This window comes from Urtica dioica, chromosome 9 (genome assembly GCF_054948205.1).
Source record: "Urtica dioica subsp. dioica isolate 48M chromosome 9, U.dioica_male_clone48M_v1_H2, whole genome shotgun sequence".
NCBI lineage: Eukaryota > Viridiplantae > Streptophyta > Magnoliopsida > Rosales > Urticaceae > Urtica > Urtica dioica.
Window position 1 is genome coordinate 15,229,713 of NC_142764.1, and position 20,814 is coordinate 15,250,526.

At 36.2% G+C, this 20,814-nt stretch overlaps 2 protein-coding genes across 3 annotated transcripts; both read left to right on the forward strand.

Moving 5' to 3' along the window:
* Positions 1-378: 378 nt before the first annotated feature.
* Positions 379-4,810, forward strand: LOC149385218 (putative GPI-anchored protein At1g61900). The gene is made up of 8 exons (XM_089626616.1): positions 379-931; positions 1,413-1,586; positions 2,136-2,705; positions 2,792-3,037; positions 3,161-3,172; positions 3,721-3,861; positions 3,974-4,018; positions 4,132-4,810. The coding sequence occupies exons 1-8, from the start codon at positions 859-861 to the stop codon at positions 4,200-4,202; spliced, it is 1,332 nt and encodes a 443-aa protein (XP_089482742.1). The 5' UTR covers positions 379-858; the 3' UTR covers positions 4,203-4,810.
* Positions 4,811-7,112: 2,302 nt separating this feature from the next.
* On the forward strand, positions 7,113-20,212 carry LOC149385219 (protein DETOXIFICATION 40-like). 2 transcript variants are annotated; one of them, XM_089625641.1, is made up of 7 exons: positions 7,113-7,441; positions 14,391-15,022; positions 15,381-15,437; positions 15,969-16,207; positions 19,231-19,349; positions 19,419-19,505; positions 19,955-20,212. In XM_089625641.1, exons 1-7 carry the CDS (start codon positions 7,133-7,135, stop codon positions 20,000-20,002), a joined length of 1,491 nt encoding a protein of 496 aa, XP_089481767.1. In that variant the 5' UTR covers positions 7,113-7,132; the 3' UTR covers positions 20,003-20,212. The 2 variants fall into 2 exon arrangements, with proteins under 2 accessions (XP_089481767.1, XP_089481768.1); XM_089625642.1 differs by having other exon boundaries at positions 7,321-7,441; positions 14,395-15,022.
* Positions 20,213-20,814: the final 602 nt, after the last annotated feature.

The following is a 20,814-nucleotide window of genomic DNA, read 5'->3' on the forward strand; positions in this document are numbered from 1 at the left end:
TTAAGTTACATAGCTTGAGTTTAAGCATATTCTTCTTATTATTATAAAAATAAAAACAAAGGATAGAAGTATTTAAAGTCGGAGTCCTCATTGGAAATGACATGTTATCTTGTCCAAAAATGTCCATGAAAATCATTAATAAGAGAAACCAATATCCAGAGAGAAGAGAGCTCAAAAGACAATAATAATAATAATATCCTTCTTAAATGGTCTGAACAACCGAGTGCCACGTGTCAGGCAAGAGGTTGGGGAGGGGTCCAATGGCCAGCTCAGCTTCTCCTGGAGATCAGCTCACACGTGCCGAGCGTGCGAGAGTGAATGGCAACAACAACAAAGAACAATAAATTTCGGTGGTTTTGTTTGTTAGCTTTGCACACAAAAAGTCATATAAGGGGAGTTGAAGAAGAAAGTGGTGGTGGTGCGAATTAAAAGCCCCATTCTAGTTGATGATGGCGTTAATGCTCTACTGCTAATATACATACATATATATAATATATATATACATATATCTACATTTTATGTGTGTGAGACTCAGCGAGTGTGCTTTATATAGATAAAATTAAATAAATAAAAAATGGTAAAATGGAGTGAGCGGGGTCTACTTCTCTAGGAAGCAAGGACAGCTATTACTGATTCTGCGTTCCGTCCCCACTCTCTCTCTCTCTCTCTCTCTTGTTCCTTATTCATTCATGGCTTCTCTTCCCAGCTCCACTTCATCCCTCTTTCTTTATTCGCATTACCCTTGTTCCCACACTCTTCTTACTTCTTAATTAGCCCCAAAAACCATAGAAGGAAGTCTCTCTCTCTCTCTCTCTCTGTCCATTTTTGTGGGAGAATTGACGCAAAAAAGTTGTAGGCATGAAAAAGAGGGTGTCTCCGGAGCTCGGTCCCGGAGCTTTTCGTTTACTAAAACTGATTCTTCTCTCATTTTGTGAGTGCTCTCTCTCTCTCTCTCTCTCTCTCTCTCTATACATAGATATACTCTGTCTGGGTGGTTTTTGTGATGGGTTTGTATGATCTGTGTTGGATGGTTCATAATTCGCGTTATTTTATATGAATTGCGTTGCTGGGTTTTGCTTTAAATCTTAGAGCTTCAGTGGTGGGTCACAAAGGGAACTCTTGGCAACTTGCATTGTCTAATTATCCTTTTTATTTATTTATTTCCTAGTTGAATCTCTAATTAATTTTCTTGCCTTCTTAAATTCAGCTTAGCGATACATTCTTAATATACTTAACTAAAGGCCCATAAGTTTTTCCGTCTATATGTTGATTTCCCTGTGTTTGGGGTTTCATAGTTGTCAAGGATGAATTGGGGGTTATTACCGGTGTAGCTCTCTAGGGCAAAATACAGAAAAAGAAGAAGATCTTGATTGGGATTCATATGTGTTAAAGCAGTGATGTTTCTGTGGCAGTGTATGGGGAGTCGTGTTCGAGCTCGGTCGGGTATACCAAGTTTCACATAGCGTTTAGTCAGCAGAGAGATGCGATGCCCGAGACCAGCGCTCCTCAGCCATTCCTTCCCCTTCTCGCTCCCTCGCCGCTCGCTCCTTATACCAATTTTACTTTCTCTTCCCCCAAACTATCAGGTTTCTCTCTCTCACTTCTTTGTTTGGATGAGGCTGAATTAAGAGCACATATATGCATACATTTATTGATAATTGTACAAGTATGATTTTGAAAGGACATAGTTGCTTTTTTGGTACTCACTCGAGTTTGTAACCGGTTTTTGACATAGTGAAAATCCTCTCATCTGCCCATTGTTTCTTCTTCCTGTTTTGGGTAATCCCTGTATATAAATATATGTGTTATTGTTCTTGTTTTTTTTTTCTTTACTTTCAGCGATTTCTAACAATAATAAACTCGATGATTACACCCAACTGGGAACTGATGAACTCATTCCATTTTCTCCTGAACCCAACGAATTCAGATCTTCTGTCCCTTATATGTGCTCGTTCTCATGTCAATAATTGAAGAAGAAACTAGGATTGTCGTAATTTAATTGAAGAAACATGAAAGACGACGCAAGAAAATGACTGAGAATCCGAATGACCTTTGCCGTAACGACCTATTCATACCCGAGCCAAATTGAATGAGTAAAATTTCTAATTGACCCTTCCTAACTCGTCTCTGTATAGGGCAATGCGTGTTGAACTTCACGGCCGCGGCGAGTCTGATGACGACAACATCGATAGATTGCTGGTCCGTTTTCGCGCCGTTTTTGGCGAACGTGATATGTTGCCCTCAGCTGAAAGCGACGCTCGCGATTCTCCTCGGACAGTCGAGCAAGTCCACGAACATGCTCGCCCTGAACGGGACCACCGCAAAGCACTGCCTGTCGGACATCGAGCAGATTCTGGTGGGCCAGGGCGCGACCGACAGCTTGAAGCAGATCTGCTCCGTTCGCTCCTCGACTCTCACCGAGGCTTCGTGCCCGGTCAAGACCGTCGCCGAGTTCGAGACCGCCGTGGACACCTCGTCGCTTCTCTCCGCCTGCGAGAAGATCGACCCCGTCAAAGAGTGCTGCGATCAAATCTGCCAGAACGCCATCTTCGAAGCCGCCACGAAGATCTCATCGAAAGCGTCGGGTGTCTCGCCCAAGGTCGGAGACTGCAAGAGCATCGTGGTTCGGTGGCTCGCGAGCAAACTGTCTCCCGTTCGCGCCAAGGAAGTTCTTCGCGGGCTATCTAATTGCAACGTCAACAAAGGTAGTGATCTTAACATGGTGCAGGATTAACGTTGTTCTTTTAAGAGACCAAAAGGTTTATATTTCTGTGGTTCTATTTCTGTACAGTTTGTCCACTGGTATTCCCCGATACGAGGCATCTCACAAAGGGTTGTGGGCACAATATAAGCAACCGGACGGCTTGCTGTACGGCCATGGAAAGCTACGTGACCCACTTGCAGAAGCAGAGTTTCATAACAAACTTGCAAGCTCTCGACTGTGCTACGTCGCTAGGGACGAAGCTGAGAATGTCTAATATTACGAGTGACGTGTACAGTCTTTGTCGTATCAGCCTCAAGGATTTCTCACTTCAAGGTTTGTGCTTTTCACTCGATTTTCCCACTTGGCTCTGTTCTTTATCCCCACAGTTGGTTTGATAGCTTGTACTGATGATGACTTCTTTTTTTTTTTTTTTTTGGGCCGGTCGCTTTACCTCAGTTGGAAATGAAGGTAAAATTTCTCTTCCTAACTTTTTCTGCTTCTACATTTAGTAGGGGTATTTTTTTTTTAATTTGTTTTGTTTTGTTTTGTTTTTTTTTTTTTTTTTTTTTTTTTTTTTGTGTGCAAATAGATCATGAACTATTGTGCAAGCAACATTTTGGTCCCTAAATAATATTTTGGAGTAAAATGATCCTCAAACTATTAACTCAAGTCTTTTTTTTTTCCTTGTAGAAAAGTATATTCATATCGAATTCAAATTTTCAAGGAAAATGGAATCCCCCTCTACATACATTTCTCTCGTACTTTGCCTCTTATTTTCTTTTCCCTTCTATTTTTCATCCATTCAAACTGCAAGAAAAGTAGGTGAAATTTCATGTTCCTTTCCTTTCTACTTTCCAGGTTCTAAGCCCTAGTGCCATTTTGGTTCTAGGGACCAAAGCATCACTTGGACATATCCTATTAACTATATGTTCCTTATTGAATGCAAATGCTCAGGCCTTTAACGTTTATTTATTTATCGAACCGTGCCTTGTATTCTTGAATGTGTGTTTCAACAGAGGTGGGTTGTCTGTTGCCGAGCATGCCATCAGATGCTACGCTTGACACGTCCGGAATCAGCTTCCTTTGCGATCTCAACGACAATATTCCGGCTCCTTGGCCCAACACTTCTCACGTCTCTCCTTCCTCTTGTAGGAAAAGTACGTCCCACGGGATCCAAATCTCCTTCATTTCTAAAGAAGAAGAAAAAAATTACTATCTCTGCTGTGTTTTGATGTCTTTTTTATTTTTAATTTTTTTTGGGACATTCAGATGTCAAGATTCCTGCTCTTCCTGCAGCCACATCGGCCCAAAGTGGTGAGTTTTTTGGTTCACGATCCGGGCCATGTTCGATTTTTTTTTATTGTATTCTGGGTATCGAATATTCTGAGTTTCGGGTTTAACTTTTTTTTTTTTCCGTATGAATTCAGGAGTTGACAGGACAAAGGCTGTGTTGGTTACACTCCTTGCTTCATCAGTCTTGCTGATGAAATCTTTGTAGATAAGTGATAAGCAAGCCAACCTTATTTTTGTGGTGAAGAAGGATTGGGGACATTCAGAGCTAAAGAGACGCTCATCGCTGAAAAAGTTAACATAAACCCATAGAAGACTCAATTTGGAGGGGAATTGGAGGGAGACAGAGAAAGAGTAAGAGTTGATTGTTTCTTTGTTGATCGTTACTATCCCGTTGTGATCGTGATCACCATCGTCGTCATCCTAATTTGGGTTGATTCTTGTTTGCTTGTGTAATAAGATTTCTTGTAAAGAAGTTTTAGGAAGTATGCGAAGCTTTTATATTGTAACTACAACTATTGTTTTTGTTTTAGACAACAAATACCACTAGTCTGAATTAGGTTGTGATAGTTTGGATTGCCAATTGCAACCAAATATTTATAATATAAAGAGAGATGTATTTTTGTCAAATTTTAGGGATTTGTTTTTTTTAGCTGTCATCCAACAATTTATTTATTTATTTATTTTTAGGTTAAAAGCTCATGAATGTATTTCTATGTTAGATTAATCATTAATCTGCATGTCGAAGTTAACATAAACAATTTGCAGAGCCGTTGTATGGGCTTTGAAACTGGTTCTGAAGGCCTTTTATGATAAGTTTCAAGATGACCCTTTTTTTATTATTATTATTTGTTGTATGTAATGTGGATGACATTGTGATCACCTGAGAGATGACTCTTCAGTCTTTTGAAGCTCTCAAAGTCATACTTCCTTGGAATGCAAGGCACTTATGCTTGGTCACACGGTCTCTCGTTGTTCCACTGAAGCCAAGTTTCGTAGGTTTTTGTTGAGGTCGTGGCCGAAATCACATCGCATGGATTATCTTTCTCATAGCTTTAATTGGAACTAAGCAATAATGAATGACTCCAAAAGGTAGAGTAATACTTGGATGCAATGGATGCTCTATGCAAATCTTAGTTTCTAATAGAAATTGATATGTTCCAGCTACATCATAGAAATGGAGCTCTATTTTTAAAGCAGGACTCATTATTTGTACCATAAGTCTAATAACTTTATTTATTTGGCATACTGGCCTTTATTATTTTTCTTTCTGTACCACAAGAGCTTTGAAAATGTGGCTCTCTTGGACCTTTTTTTTTCGTCAGATTTTTTGACAGAATATCAAGTGCACGACTCTCGTGAGAGAGACTACTTTTATTTTTAGTAAAATGGTCAATTAAAATTCAGTATTTTATTTCTGTGTTTAAAAGTCACTGATCTTTGTATTGTTCCGCAAACAATTGTAGCTCATACCACAAAAATACAATTTTACAAAAAAAAAAAATTAGTCTGGTGTGTCGCACATCGTGATTTCATCCAATAATTGACAGAATTTTGGCAAGCAAAGCTAGCGTATATATGCCAAGTGTATAAAGATTAGAGACTGCTAAGGAAAAAAATAATATCTTCCAATCCGTCAAAATAAAATAAGTAAATATTTTAATCCGAAATATTATCTAAGCTAAGTAAATATTATCGGAAATCATGCCAAGTGTTTGACCTTTTATATCAAAACAAAATAAGTACGTCAAGCTTCACTTATTTATTTATTTTTCTCTGACAGAGGACTGGCTAATCCTTGAAGAAATTCAGTTTTATATTAATGTTATTTTTAGACGTCACATGCATGTTAAATCAAATCATATTTTAAAAAGAAAAAAAAAACATCACTAAAAAAATATGAAAAATTACCCACTTGTCACCAATTTCATAACATTTTTTCACTTTCCACCAAAAGATTAATTTGACCTAAAATGTCACCGATATGTTAACAATGTTGACATCTAATAGTGAAAGTAAAAAATAGATGTCAACATTATTGACATATATGGTGATATTTTGGGTCAAATTAGTCTTTTAGTGGAAAGCGAGAAAATACTATGAAATTGGTGACGGGCAATTTCTCAAAAAGTATTCAACGCACATGATTCGTCCATTTTTGTAACAAAAAAAAAAAAAAAAATTAAATAAAAACACTACGCACTAATTGATTTTTTTTTCCTTCCTAAAAAATTGTGGTGTGAGTGCAGCGGGATGCTAATATTATCCTCTGCCAAAGGCAATGTACAAATTAAAGCCACACGTCTAAATGATACGTATCCCATAAGTGTCGTTTTTACTATCACTTATGTCATAAAATAACCCACCTGAGCATATCTAATTTATTGTCCATACAAACAGAATATATAGGGTGTCTAAATTATATGGTCCACTGAAACGCAAAATAGTTACAGTTTTGTCAAATACTAGCCAAGTAATTAAGTTTTGAAAAATTGCAACTAACATGTATAAATCACTTTTTTTTGTCCATAATGTATAAATATAAATAAGTGATTAATATTCTAAATATTTTACGAGAAGAGTTAGACATATGATCACGTTTTAGACCTATTGCCTTAAAATTCTAGATTAATTATTTGAAAATTTAAAAAATAATTTAATTAAGACAATCGCATACACTCTATAAACATAGACATTAATTAGATTATGTTCCTAATATTAAATAATTAGACTATAATTTTAACTTACAGAAATCATTCGATTAATTAGATTATATTTCTAATATTGAAATAATTAAACTATAATTTTATCTTACTATAATCATTCAACTATTTAATATAATTTTTACATTTTCATATGTCATCGACAAAATTTTGATTATCTTAAAATTTTGTTTTGATCCACGATTTTTTATAATTATATGAATATATACATACATATATATATATATACATACATATATATATATATACATACATATATATATATATACATACATATATATATATACATATATATATACATACATATATATATATATATATATATATATATATATATATATATATATATATATATATATATATATCACCCTCTAGTCTCTCACCCGCATAAACAACACAGGCACTAAGTAGAGTTATGGAGTCAGATCTTCACCGGCCGATCTTAGACACGGAGAAACCAATTTCTGTGGAGCGAGTGATGGTTTCGGAGCTAGAAGAGACTCTGTCGAACTCAGAGCTAGGAAACTTCCGGCGAGTTTTAGTGGCAGCGCGGCTGGAGCTGAAGACGCTTTTCCAGCTGGCGGCACCGGCGGTGGTGGTATATTTGCTTAACAACGTAACGTCGATGTCAACGCAGATATTCTGTGGCCACCTCGGAAACCTCGAGCTCGCCGCTTCGTCTCTTGGTAATACTGGAATCCAAGTCTTTGCCTACGGCCTCATGGTACGTACTCTTTATTTGTATATTTATTAAAGTAGTACGTTCTTTAATTATTAGAATCATGTTTCTTGTACACGATCATCATTATAAGCGCTTAATTTAAGTACTAGTTTCTCCTTATTTTTTTTTAAAATGAAATAATTATTTTAACGTTCCAAATAACGCTTAATTGTAGTACAATATATCTTTTGTGTGTGACGCCTAAACGAAGAAACTCGTATCTGGTTTTTTTTTTTTTTTTTTTTTTTTTTTGATAGCGTTGGATATTGATTGCCTTGTTAATTATTACATGAACTTCATGTATATTCCAAATACAATATTTTGTGCAAGTGTTAGTCATACAGGATCATCATTATAAGCGCTTAATTTAAGTACTAGTTTTTCTTTATTTATTTATTTTTAAATGAAATCCTTATTTTAACGTTCCGAATAACGCTTAATTGTAGTACAATATATCTTTGTGTGTGACGCCTAAACGAAAGAAACTCGTATCTGATAGATGTTTTTTTTACCTTTTTTTTTTTTTTTTTTTTTTTTTTTTTTTTTTTTCTTAATATGTTTTGATAGCGTTGGATATTGATTGCCTTGTTAATTATTACATGACTTCATGTATATCCAAATACAATATTTTGTGCAAGTGTTAGTCATTTTTATTGTTTTTTTTTACAGTAAAAAGTACGGAATATTTAAATAACAAAAATTAGTATACGACTTATTAGAGTTGAGATATGAAACAAGATCGGATTTCCAATCAAGCAATCACAGAACGAGAGAGATTGAAAATCAACTGAATTTTGTTATTGATACTTGTTAAGCGTATCTTTGTGATACGAATACATTAAATACTCTATACAACTGCTTTACACTTAGTCTAACTAACTCCTAACAGATTAGTCAAAATGGCAAAGTGACTCAGCTAACTCAGCTCTAAGCTGACGTAGCTTTCTCTTTAACATGCTCCCTCGAGCTAAACGGGGAGGCTTTCACGTTTAGCTTGTCTTTCAACTTGAGAAACCTGACCACTAATAGATCTTTTGTTAGTAGATCCGCAGTTTGATCGAAGGTGGGCACATATCTAATCTTTATCTGCTTATGCAAGATAATGTCGCGCAAAAAGTGAGTGTCTATCTCTATGTGCTTTGTTGTGGTGAACAAGATTTGTTGTCATTGCTGTTGCTCTGAAATTTTCACACCACACTACCATTGTGACTTTTAGCTCACTGAGTAGTGACTTCAGTTGCCATGTATGCAAGTTCTCTGTACTCGGCCTCCGTGCTTGACATGGCTAACAGATTTGGCTTACGTGAGCTCCAAGATATAAGGTAACCTCCAAGAAAGACACAATGTGCACTTGTAGATCTTCTATCGTCAGGGTAAAGCTAATTAGAGGTAGACTCGAGGAGAGCTTGAAGCTGATGCCATGAGACAATGTGCCCTTCACATATCGTAGTACTCTTTTGCACATAAACCAATGATCTTCAATGGGAGATTGCAAAAACTGACTCAATTTGTTGACTATGTATGCAATGTCTAGTCTAGTGATGACTAGATATTGAAGTGCATCGATTACCCTTCGATATTATGTTGGACATTGCACTGAGTTCTCCTGAGTCTTTAGATAGAGTTTGACGAAGGGCACCACGCGGATGACCACATCTTGGTACCTTGTCATCTTTAGCCTTGCTAGGAGACCAGAGATGTACTTTGCTTGAGACAAGTAGAGCCATGTTTTATCTCTATATGCTTCAATTCCCAGAAAACAATGCAGTGGGCCAAGTCTTTTTAATGCAAATTGTGTATTCAGATTATCAATGAGCCTTGATATCACCTTGGAATTGTTCCATGTGACTAGGATATCGTCCACATACACCAATAAAATGATCAGTACTTTATCCCTCTCAAAGATGAAAAGAGACATGCCTGCCTTGGAGTTTTCAAAGCCCAACCAACTAGTCCTTCCCTCAACCTGTCAAACCAGGCTCTTTTGTTTAAGGCCGTAGAGAGCTTTTTTTCAGTTTACACACATGATTAGCCTGTGCTGTGTTGACAAATCCCTTTGGCCGCCACACATACACCTCTTCTTGTAGCACTCAATTTAGGAACGCGTTGTTTACATCTAGCTATTGTATATCCTACCTTTTGTGCACTGCCAGAGTTAGCACCACTCTTACCATCCCTGGCATGATCACAAGACTAAATGTCTAAGTAAAATCCACACCGGAATTTTGAGCATAGCTTTATGCCACGAGTCGCGCTATGTACCTGTGAATTGTGCCACCTGCTTTAAACTTGAGCTTAAATATCCATTTGTCAACAACATTGTGTTGTGACTTGTAGGATAATATCATTGTGCATTAGGACTTTTATCTCTTCATTCATAGCGTCTTTCTAGTTGGGATTGACAATAGCTTAACGCACAGTTGTAGGTTCAACTAGACCATATGCAATAGCAAACAGGTGTTATGTGGTAAGTAGGGCTTTGGGTTCAAACACTTCTACTTTTTAGCGTGTAGTCATGGTGTGGGAGTTTGTGGTTATGTTTGTCACATGTGCATGATTTGGATTGTCTAAAGGAAGGGTAATCACTAGATTGGGTGAGATGGTGGACATGCTAGCTGTGGATTGCTGTAGCTGAGGGTCATGTGAGTGAGAGAAAGCTGATTCATGTGTTTGTGAAAGATTTGGCTCATGTGTGTAGGGTAGATCCGGTTCAGATATGTGTGTAGTTAGAGAGTGTACTTCATATTGCAAGGAGTTTGCTGCTTCAAGATATTCTTGCACATTATAACTAGGGTTCGTTAGAAAAATAGCCCACTTAAACATTTGATATTGTTAAATAGCCAACGTTTGGAAAATATTAGGTAAATAGCCAATTTCATATATTTACAAACGTAAATTTTAAGTAAATAGCCACTGCCATACATAGTCACGTCATCATTTATGGCTATTTACCTAAGATTTATCAAACGTTGGCTATTTAACAATATCAAACGTTTAAGTTGGCTATTTTTCTAATTTTTTTTATAACTATCACTATCACAGTCAACTCTAGGAGTAGAGAAAAGCACAAAACTGAAAGTAGGTAGAAGTAGAACAACAGACTTTGACTCAATAGATGGACTAGTTTATGTAGCAAACAGTTCTATGTATGGGAACTCATACTCACTGAACACTGCATTTCTAGTGATGTTCATGCGACCTTAGCCTAATAAGAGATATTTTTGTGATCTAGTTTATTGTTGTTGCATGGTCTCATATGTGGGAACACTAAACTACCAAAGTCTATGAGAAATTGATAGTTTTGTTTTCCGTGAAACATGGTTTCATATGCACTTTTGTTTTATAACACAAGTGTGGGAAGTGTGCTTATGACATAAGAGGATGTACTAAAGGTATCCCACCAAAAAGACAGACGCATTTTGGTTTGTGCATGCATTGTAATACCTAATTATAAAATATGTCTGTGCTTCCTTTTTGCACGTTCATTTTGACCATGAACATGTGGATAAGGATGTTGCATGTGTATTCCATTTTCTTTATAAAAAGATACAAAAGATCTGTATTCACATTCTCAATCACTATGTAAAGTGCATATGTATGTTTGTAAAGCTTTATCAATGTAGATTTTAAAGTTTTTGAAAGTTTAAAAACCTTCTGATTTGAGTCTTAGAGTGCATATCCATGTGAAACGTATAAAATCATCTATGAAATGGATATAGTACCTAAAGCCATTTGTTTAGTTGATTGCAAAGGGTCTCCACAGATCTGTATGTATAAGTTTTAAGGGTTTTGTTCTTTTTGTTTCATAAACAGAAAATGGTAACACATGGCTCTTTCCAAGTGGATCTGAGTCACAAAAGCTAAACGTTTTATTGATAGAATGAGGCATATTACAATGTTGCATAACAGTTGAAATAACTTTGGTAGATGCATGTCCTAACCTCTTATGCAACAAATGCCACTTTTATAATGTTAAAGTAACATTGTTAGCCACATGTGTGCATACATTGTCACTTGACTCTACATTGTTATGAACAATAAAACAACAAGGAATACATTGAGACTCAATTTTGTGACCTATATTGACAACACTAAGAGATTGTGGCAAAGATTTTGAGAAATGATATTGAGATTGACCTTGACTGTGAGGATGTTGAGCAGGCTGTGACATTAGATATAGTCCATTGTCAAGCACAACTCGAAAAAGTTCTTTCCTTGGTCTCTTTTCCTTAAACCACACATAAATTTTGATGAAATTCAACAAAAACATCGTTATAAACAGTCAGTTTAGATATGCTAACTAGGCTCTTCCTAATATTTGGTACTCTAAGAAATTTTTTGAAAGCTAGAGGTTTGGATTTCAGTTTGCTATTCCTAGACACAATAGTAGAGCCAACATGTGTAATGTTAAGAGTCTTACCATTCCCAAATATCGATTTTCCTTTGCCTTTATAGTATTTGCTCAGTTGAAGGCCACCGAGCTTTGCAATGAAATGGTTTGTGGCCCCTGAGTTTGCATACCAGCTTTGACATGACATTGTGTTGTTGCAGTGGTTTTTAGTCATCTGAAACAATTCATCCATCGTGTGCCAGCATGCGAGTGCAGTGTGTCCATGCTTCACACATATTTGACAGATCGACTTGGAGTTCGAACCACGATCGAATGAACGGCTTTGCTTCCATCCTCTATTGCATCCTCTTCCATTCGTCTTCCTCGTCCACAGTTATTTCTGTAGTTCCCATAAAGATTCTCCATTTTGTTGTATGCCTCAATCGAGGTAGAGGAATTCTGCTGCTCGATGCGTGTCTCTTGTGAAAGAGCCATCACTTGCACTTCTTGAATCGTGATTACTGGTCCAATCAACTCCTGATCAGTGAGATCGGAATTTGCGCTTTTGAGCTTGTTAGTCACGAGTGCAACAATCACATCGTACTCCATTGGCAAACCAGTCAAAACATCCATGACTAGTTCTTCTTCCGAGGCTTCAGAACCAGTGATGAAGAACGCATCGACGATTCCTTCCATCTTCACGAAGTAATCGGAGATCGACATATCTTTATTTCGTTGTTTGTAGCTGCGTCTTCAACGACAAGATCCTTGCCCTAGATCCCACGAAGAAGATTTTTTCCAATCTGTTGTAGAGATCAAAGGAGGCGTGGACACGAGTCATAAATCTGAGAATGGAGGTGGATAAAGATGAGAGTAACCTGCTGCGAAGTAGCTGATCCTCTCCGATCCATTGCTCGAATGCAGGATTTAGCTCGTCCACGACACTTCTTTCTAAATTGACTTTCTTCACTGCCTCGGGCGGACACATTTTTGCTTCAGTGATAAATCCTTGAAGACTGTGGCCTTTGATTGCAGAAAGGACTTGCTATCGAGCTTCACGGAGATCGTCATGCTGAGAGACAAAGAAAGCGGTGAAGCAGTTCGATGCAAACTCACATGCATCGCACTCGATGAAGATGAGATCTCATTCATGTGTTCAAACATCATTGACGGAGCATTGATACCAAGTTGAGATCCGAACAAAATCAGATTTCCAATCAAGCAATCACAAAACGAGCGAGAAATTGAGAATCAACTGAATTTTGTTATTGATTCTTGTTAAGTGTATTTTGTGATACCAATACATGAAATAATTTATACAACTTCTTATCTAATTAACTCTTAACAGATTGGTCAAAGTGGCCAAGTGAGTCAGCTAACGTGACTATCTCCTCAACAATTAGCCGCTTCAGCCGCTTCTGGAGGAACAAAATATAAGGGTGTATATATTAGTACTTTAAAAAATCATAATAAGATCACATATATATATATATATATATATATGTATATATCTAAATATATTTTATTTTTTTTAATATCTAAATATATGTTAATTGGTAGCCTACAATAAGTACATGTAATATTTTGAGTTATATATATATATATATATATATATATATATATATATAATTTACGGAGTTACAGTACTTTGTTGTCGACGGAAATTGGACAACATGGAAGACTTTGGGAGGTTCCACCCCAGCCCGGATCAAGTGGCCAAGCCCGAACGGGGTTGTAGAAATACAAAAGTCATGAGTTCCCTCTCCTAGCTCAAGAACGTTCTTCGTTCGTTGCGGAGACCTGAGAGTAAGAAGAAGAAGAAAATAAGCTTAGAGGGGCGCAGAGGCGGTGCCTTTGACGTGCGCTCCGACGCTCGACATTAGTCTGATTGCTATATGTGTGAGATTGGGGTGCCATTATTTTTTTAGAATATTTAAGAGAATCGGGCTCGATCAAAGTGAAACTATGTGCGAAGAGTCCTCGGCAGCGTTTCACGACTCTGGAATTGAGTTATTGTGTTGAGAAAGAATTGTGTACCTTTATCCCTCTGAGGAGAGGGGTATTTATAGTTGTTGGAGGGCTAGAAAGAGCCTCAAAAGTCGAATTGGACGAAAGGAAGGCGTGCGTGGAAGGCTTGTTGCGCGCATGCTCGAGGGCTTGTGTTCACACTGGTGCGGCTCGATGATTGTTTGGAGCGTTGCGCCACGGGCTTTTTGACCTCTTTCAGTTTTTTTCTTCGTGGGCTTGTCTCGGAAGGACTTTTTAGCCTTTGTGGACCTGGATCGAGACTCTTTGTGGGCCTCGCTTGGGCTTTGACGTGGAATTCTTTGTAAGTCACAAGGAATTTAATAATTTTTTAAAACGACTAACAACACCGTTCATGCATCTTAGTATAATGAAAATTAAATTACATTCGATTATATGATACAATTTTAAATATATAATAAAATAAAATAAAATCAACAATAAAAAAATAATATACTCAATTTAATTTATTTCGGCTTCGTGGGATATTTTTTTTAAATTAATGAAACCTTAACTATTTTTTAAAAGAAATGTGGACTATCCTGGCCTAATTGTCCCTAATAATATTTGTAAAGTTGAATTATGATTTTGATTAAGCTAGGGATGGGGAGCGCGGCGGAGACTCTGTGTGGGCAAGCGTACGGCGCAGGAAAATATGAGATGCTGGGAATCTACATGCAACGCTCGGCGGTGCTTCTCCTCGCCACCGCTTTCCCTCTCAGCGCCCTTTACGTCTTTTCTGGACCCTTTCTCTCCGCCCTCGGTGAGCCCCCCGACATTGCCGCCGCCGCAGCACTGTTCGTCTACGGCCTCGTCCCACAGATCTTCGCCTACGCCCTCAACTTTCCCATCCAAAAGTTCCTCCAGGCCCAGAGCATCGTGCTGCCCAGCGCTGCCGTCTCCGCCGTCGCCCTCGCCCTACACGTGCCTCTCACGTGGCTCCTCGTCTACGTGGCACGGTGGGGCCTACTCGGGGCGTCCCTCATGCTCAGCGCCTCCTGGTGGCTCATTGTCATCGGCCAGTTTGGGTATGTTGTCGCTGGCGAGAGGTGTCGCACCACGTGGCGGGGGTTCTCGTGGCGGGCTTTCTCGGGTTTACCTGAGTTTTTGAAGCTCTCCGCCGCCTCGGCTGTGATGCTTTGTCTGGAGACTTGGTATTTTCAGATTTTGGTGCTTATTGCTGGCTTGCTTGATAATCCTGAGATCGCTTTGGACGCTCTCTCCATTTGGTACGTAACTAATGTTTTCTTTTATAGGTTCATTAAGTATATAGTCATATTTATACTTTCACATTGCTATATAGTCAATTTTCATAAATACTATTTAAATGGCCATATCCATGTGTTTACACGCGTAAATTAACGTAAATACAACACTCTTTTATTTCAATGAAAAAACAAATCAAGAATGATACGTCATGTTTGTGGTCATTTACCTACTATTTACGAAAGAATGGCTACATAACAATGTGAAAGTACCTAATTATTTGTTTTTTTTATAATTTATTTATCACATATCTTCACATTTTATTATTATTATTATTATTATTTTTTTTAATTTTTTTAATTTTTTAATTTTTATATTTAGCATGACGATATCTGGATGGGTTTACATGGTCGCGGTGGGGTTCAATGCGGCTGCCAGGTTTGTACTACATGTATACATACTTTATATTTACGCATTTTCTATACGAAACTACTTTTACTCATTCATATATATTGGAGTTTATTTCAACTGATATTGAAAACTTGTTAAAATATTAATAAAAATATTATTTATATTTGATTGTAACGAGTAAATTATAACAACGAGTAGATATGTAAAATATAACAATGATGAGTAAGATATTTTAGGAAATATATTGATCATTTGAAAAATATTCAATAGGAGCAGTTATTTCAATAGGTAGATTTCCTAAGATATCACTGTTATTAATAAATAACACAATACATTATTAAATTTATTTCACCTTATCAAAATAACTTAAATAGTTTATTTTATTCTATAATATTGTAAGTGAGAAAATTCATAAGTAAAAAATTATGTGCAAAAAAGTTTTGTTTAATTCTGATATATTTTATGAAATAAATTGCATAATTTTATGAAATTGACATAAAGAGCTTTTATATAATAACTTATTCAATCCAATCCTTGAAAAAAATGAATAACCTCCAGTGTGAGAGTGAGCAACGAGCTAGGAGCAGGGCATCCGAAATCGGCGAGATTCTCGGTAGCGATGGTGACGCTGAGTTCGTCCCTCATAGCGCTCTTATGTGCAGTGGTGGTTCTCCTACTTCGCGACGTCTTTAGCTATGCATTCACCGACGGAGTTGTCGTTTCACGCGCCGTTTCCGATCTCACCCCTTATTTGGCCCTCTCTATTTTGCTCAACGGCATTCAACCTGTATTATCCGGTATTCTACACAATCTCAATCTCATTTCATGTTTTTTATACTTAATTAGCAAACTAGGCGACTAAAACTAGAGTAATTTCTAATTAACAAACGTTTTGTAAATTATAAGTAAATAACCAACATTTTATACATTTTAGGTAAATAGCCAATGTTTTGATAGGTATTTCAATTAATATACGCGTGTAAATATTTGTTCATGACTATTTACCAAAAACTTACTAAAAATTGGCTAAATGGCAAACCAAATATGTAAATAAGATTATATATATATATATATATATATATATATATATATATATCTAATAGAACATTCTTATATTATATATAGTATATTATCGATATTTATTGAAGGTACAAATTACAAGTCATATATTAGCATTTTTTGTTTGTTTGTATTTTGTGGAATTTAAACACCAAGATTAATCCATTGGTTTCGATTGGTCAGGTTATAGAAGAATTTGTTGTAACTAGTTAATTTCTTAATTTTTTTTAAATTATAGTCAAAATTTTATTTTATTAAATAAATAATTCACCATGTCGAAGTAAATTAAATTAACAATAATAATTAATTGAATTTACTTCGATATGATGGACTATTTTTTTTCTTCATAAAATAATACTTTAACTATTTTTTAAGAAAATGATGGAGCTAGCCCAATACCCGTCCTTAACCTAATAAAACCAACGCTTTTAACGGCGTCAGTCACAGAGCATCGTTAAAGGAGAGCAACATCGATCCAAAAAGCTTTCCACGTCGCTTCTTTGTCAACTGATGTGACGCACTTTTACTAAATCGTCTTTTTAATATAAAATAAAAATATTGTTAAAAACCGCGGTAACAAGACAAGTGTCAGTAGGACCTTGAGTACTACTATATTTGCTAGTGATCGTCAAATCAATGTAATTTGACCTGACCATAGAACCGAGAACAGCTAGCCAGGAGAATAATTGCTGATTATTATTGTCATAAATATTACAAAACATATGCTTTGGAGATTGTGAGTCCCGGCCTGAAATCTAGGTCGAGAGACAAGTGGACCCATTGAAAGTTGAAACGAAGCCACAATAGATAAAGTGGAAGAATAAAAAAAGAAGATGAAAAAGACAAGACAGTCTTCCTTGGACCAGATAACGATTGATGGATCGATGACAGTCGACGGCCATATTATTGATGACCTCACTCACACCCATGCAAAATGGACAATTTAACTCGTCAAACGATCACACGACGAAGGTCATGACTTGATTTTCAAATAATATCAAAACACGCATCTGATTTTGCGAAGTTTCATCCTCTCAAGCTTTATGATATATCATCACGTTGCATCATTCTCCCGAATCAAGAGCCTGGATTCTGTACGTCTCCCCAAATTTTTCTTAGGATATATGTACCTTTCTCTCCATGAGAGTGTGAGAGATAAAGATCTATAGTTACAAATCGTATACGTGCGTATGAAGGCAAAAATTTTGTTCGGAGGGGACTAATAAAGATCATTATAACCGTATAACTTTTTTTTACTATTTTTTTATTTTATTTTTAATCGAGTTATAATTCAAACTAACCTAGCCGATAATTAAAATATTAACCAGTTTAATCGTAGAGTTAAAATATTAATAAAAAAGTCTTTCGGGTATTTATGGTCTTTTTATCACGAAATAAATTAATGAAAACTTTTGGAATTCCAATTAAAGTGTCCTTTACTATCGGTGGGTCGATGGTAAATTGAAGGTTAATTTTACCTGCGATATAATTTCAACCGCGATATAAAGGTTAAAATTAATCTTGATCATCTTTTACGTATTTGCAGTTAACCGCTGTTACAGATATATATATATATATATATATATATATATATATATTACTCTTTTGTATGGAATTTCTTAGTTTTTTTTTAAATTAATATATGTCATTATTTTTAATTTCAAATAAAAATACACTATGTTTAATTGATTGAAAATGGTACCACAAATACTAACACTAGAAGGAAAAAAAAATAAAGAGAATTTTTATCCAAGTTTCACTTTTGGCTTCTAACAGTATCAGTATCCAACGAATACTAACATTATAAAAGAAGAAGAAAAAAAAGTGCAACAAATACTAACAGTATAAAGACGAAGAAAAATAGTGCAACAAATTGCAATACGTACCGTGATTTTTTTTTTTTTTTTTTTTTTTTTTTTTTTTTTTTTTTTACATATAGTGTATATTCAATTACATGAAACATGTTTTTCTCCAATTAGAAAGAAATTTCTTAAACTTCAAATAATTAAGACAAATCATTATTTCGGAGGATTGAACTCATACCCTCAAACAAAAAGAGATCTTACAAGTGAAAGAAAGTAGTAGTATCACCCAAACTAGATGCTTCAAAGTGAAATTTGTAATGTGTGATTATCTGGCTTTGTTTGTGTGGTTTGATTGTAGTCTTGTAGATAATTATAGAGATCTCTAATTATATAGATATATGCATAAGATATTATATTGGTAGAGTCCATTCATTAATATTAACCTTTAACCGTGATTAAGTATTGTTAGAGTGGTTAAATTTAACCACACAGTTAAATTTAATCATCAATCATGGTCAAATTTAATCATCAATCATGGTCAAATTTAATCGTGCGGTTAAATTTAACCGGTCAACATATATTCGCCGTGGTTAGTTAGTTTTTACCGGCTAATAAGCCCACTATTAACCTTGGCTGAAAATACATGGGTGGGGTAATTATACTATAAATTTAAAACATTTCAGATCAGATATAACTATTTTTACCCAAAAAAAATGATATGTATATGAGTAAACAAAGCTCATAATTCAAAACTAAAGTGGATTTATTTTATTTTATTTATTTATTTATTTTTGTATATGTGTTTATCACATGCAATTTTTTGTTTTGTGGTGTGGGCAAGTGTCACATTTATGTTGATGACTTGAGTTTATATCTTGGACCCCTTAAAAAAAATATTAACAAACCAAAAATACATATACTTAGTTAATGGTGTTGGCGATATGTATATGTATAAGGCGTGGCCGTTGGGTGTGGATGGCAAGCATTCGTGGCATATGTGAACGTCGGTTGTTACTACATCATTGGTGTCCCATTGGGTATACTTCTTGGCTTCACCTTCAAACTCGGAGCTAAGGTAATAAATTTATTTCACTCTTTGCTGCTCAATTAGGTTTTCTTTATCTGTGTGATGATTTGTGTGTAGGGAATATGGTCCGGGATGATCGGTGGCACGCTTATACAAACTATTATTTTAACGTGGGTCACATTTCGTACTGATTGGAATAAAGAGGTAACAAAATTAAACCACCACACACTCGTCCTTTTCTTTCCGCAGATACTTGTGACCTTTTGTGTTTCCATTGACTCTCGGTGTGAGCGAAACATGATAAGCTTTTTGTCATGAAACCGACGTAGGATTAATATAGGCCAGAGGAAAAATACAATTTTTTTGTAATTCAGACTTTATCTCATGAAGTCAGATATGAAGAGAAATGTCAATATAAAAATCAGGCCGGTTACGTAACAGTCTGCCAAGCAAGACTATATATTATTTACGGTTGAAGCTAGAATGATTATAAATACTGACACTTGACTAAAATCCCGTCACGTCACTCGATCAGTATTGTGTATATGAGCCAAGAGATGAGGCAACTTCAAAATAATTATCTAGACTAAATTACCGGAATAAGATTGTCGTGTGGCTCTGAGCAATATATATGATATGTACTAATTTTGCAGGTTGAAAGGGCAAAATCTCGATTGGACGATTGGGAAGTCAAAAAATAAATAATAGATACTAAACAAGCTCTCTCCGTGGTGACCTTGTTATGCGCGTGGGCGTGGTAGAATGAAAAGAAGAGACTTCAAAATTAATTGATAGATCGATATGACTATAAGTTTACATAATTTGTGTGCTTTGTATATGTTAAATGAAAACTGTGCTGACGATGAACTGGGTATTGTATACATTTGAACTTTGGATAGTATCTTGTTCCATTCTCCAGGCTCTTGTACTATTTGTAGCTTATTCAAAGAGGCACGAGGCTGAAAGCATGGCACACAATTTAGTATGTTGGATATGATCTACGAGGTTTATTCCCCTTGTATTTTTCTATATGATGTAGGCAGAAATTGTGGTCACAGTCCTCAGCTAGAGTGTTCGTCCAGAAGGGTTCGTGTCACTCGTAGCTCGTGGAGCTCGTCCCATAAATTTGGATCATGGTCCCATAATCGACCCTCCTCGCGCATTCGACGCGTGGTCAATTTTCAAAGCAAGGGGGTTGACCGGAGTAGGTTGATTTATTGCCCCTCATCCTATGGCATGTCAGACTACTTGGCTTTGTAGAATTTCTATCATGAATTAACCGTTGTCTTATAGCTACATCGCATGAAACTTGGCTCGAGTGGTTCCTACTTATGGGCTTGGCAAATTCTCTGGACATCGACACTGTCTGTTGTATATTCCCTCTCTCATTCTAGTTGTTTGAACGCCAAATATTAAGAGGGATTTGCACTCTGTGATTAATTAAGATGGGAGTTGGGGAGGTGAGGCTATCGCGTCTTCCTTGGATTTCTCAAGGCCCACACCACCGCAGGAT

Excerpts from the sequence above, each read along its gene's own strand:
- LOC149385218 (XM_089626616.1), top strand. The coding sequence starts at position 859 with ATGAAAAAGAGGGTGTCTCCGGAGCTCGGTCCCGGAGCTTTTCGTTTA. Across the intron at positions 932-1,412 it reads ACTGATTCTTCTCTCATTTT|TGTATGGGGAGTCGTGTTCG; the intron begins GTGAGTGCTCTC and ends TTTCTGTGGCAG. Across the intron at positions 1,587-2,135 it reads CTCTTCCCCCAAACTATCAG|GGCAATGCGTGTTGAACTTC; the intron begins GTTTCTCTCTCT and ends GTCTCTGTATAG.
- LOC149385219 (XM_089625641.1), top strand. The coding sequence starts at position 7,133 with ATGGAGTCAGATCTTCACCGGCCGATCTTAGACACGGAGAAACCAATT. Across the intron at positions 7,442-14,390 it reads TCTTTGCCTACGGCCTCATG|CTAGGGATGGGGAGCGCGGC; the intron begins GTACGTACTCTT and ends ATTTTGATTAAG. Across the intron at positions 19,506-19,954 it reads GTACTGATTGGAATAAAGAG|GTTGAAAGGGCAAAATCTCG; the intron begins GTAACAAAATTA and ends CTAATTTTGCAG.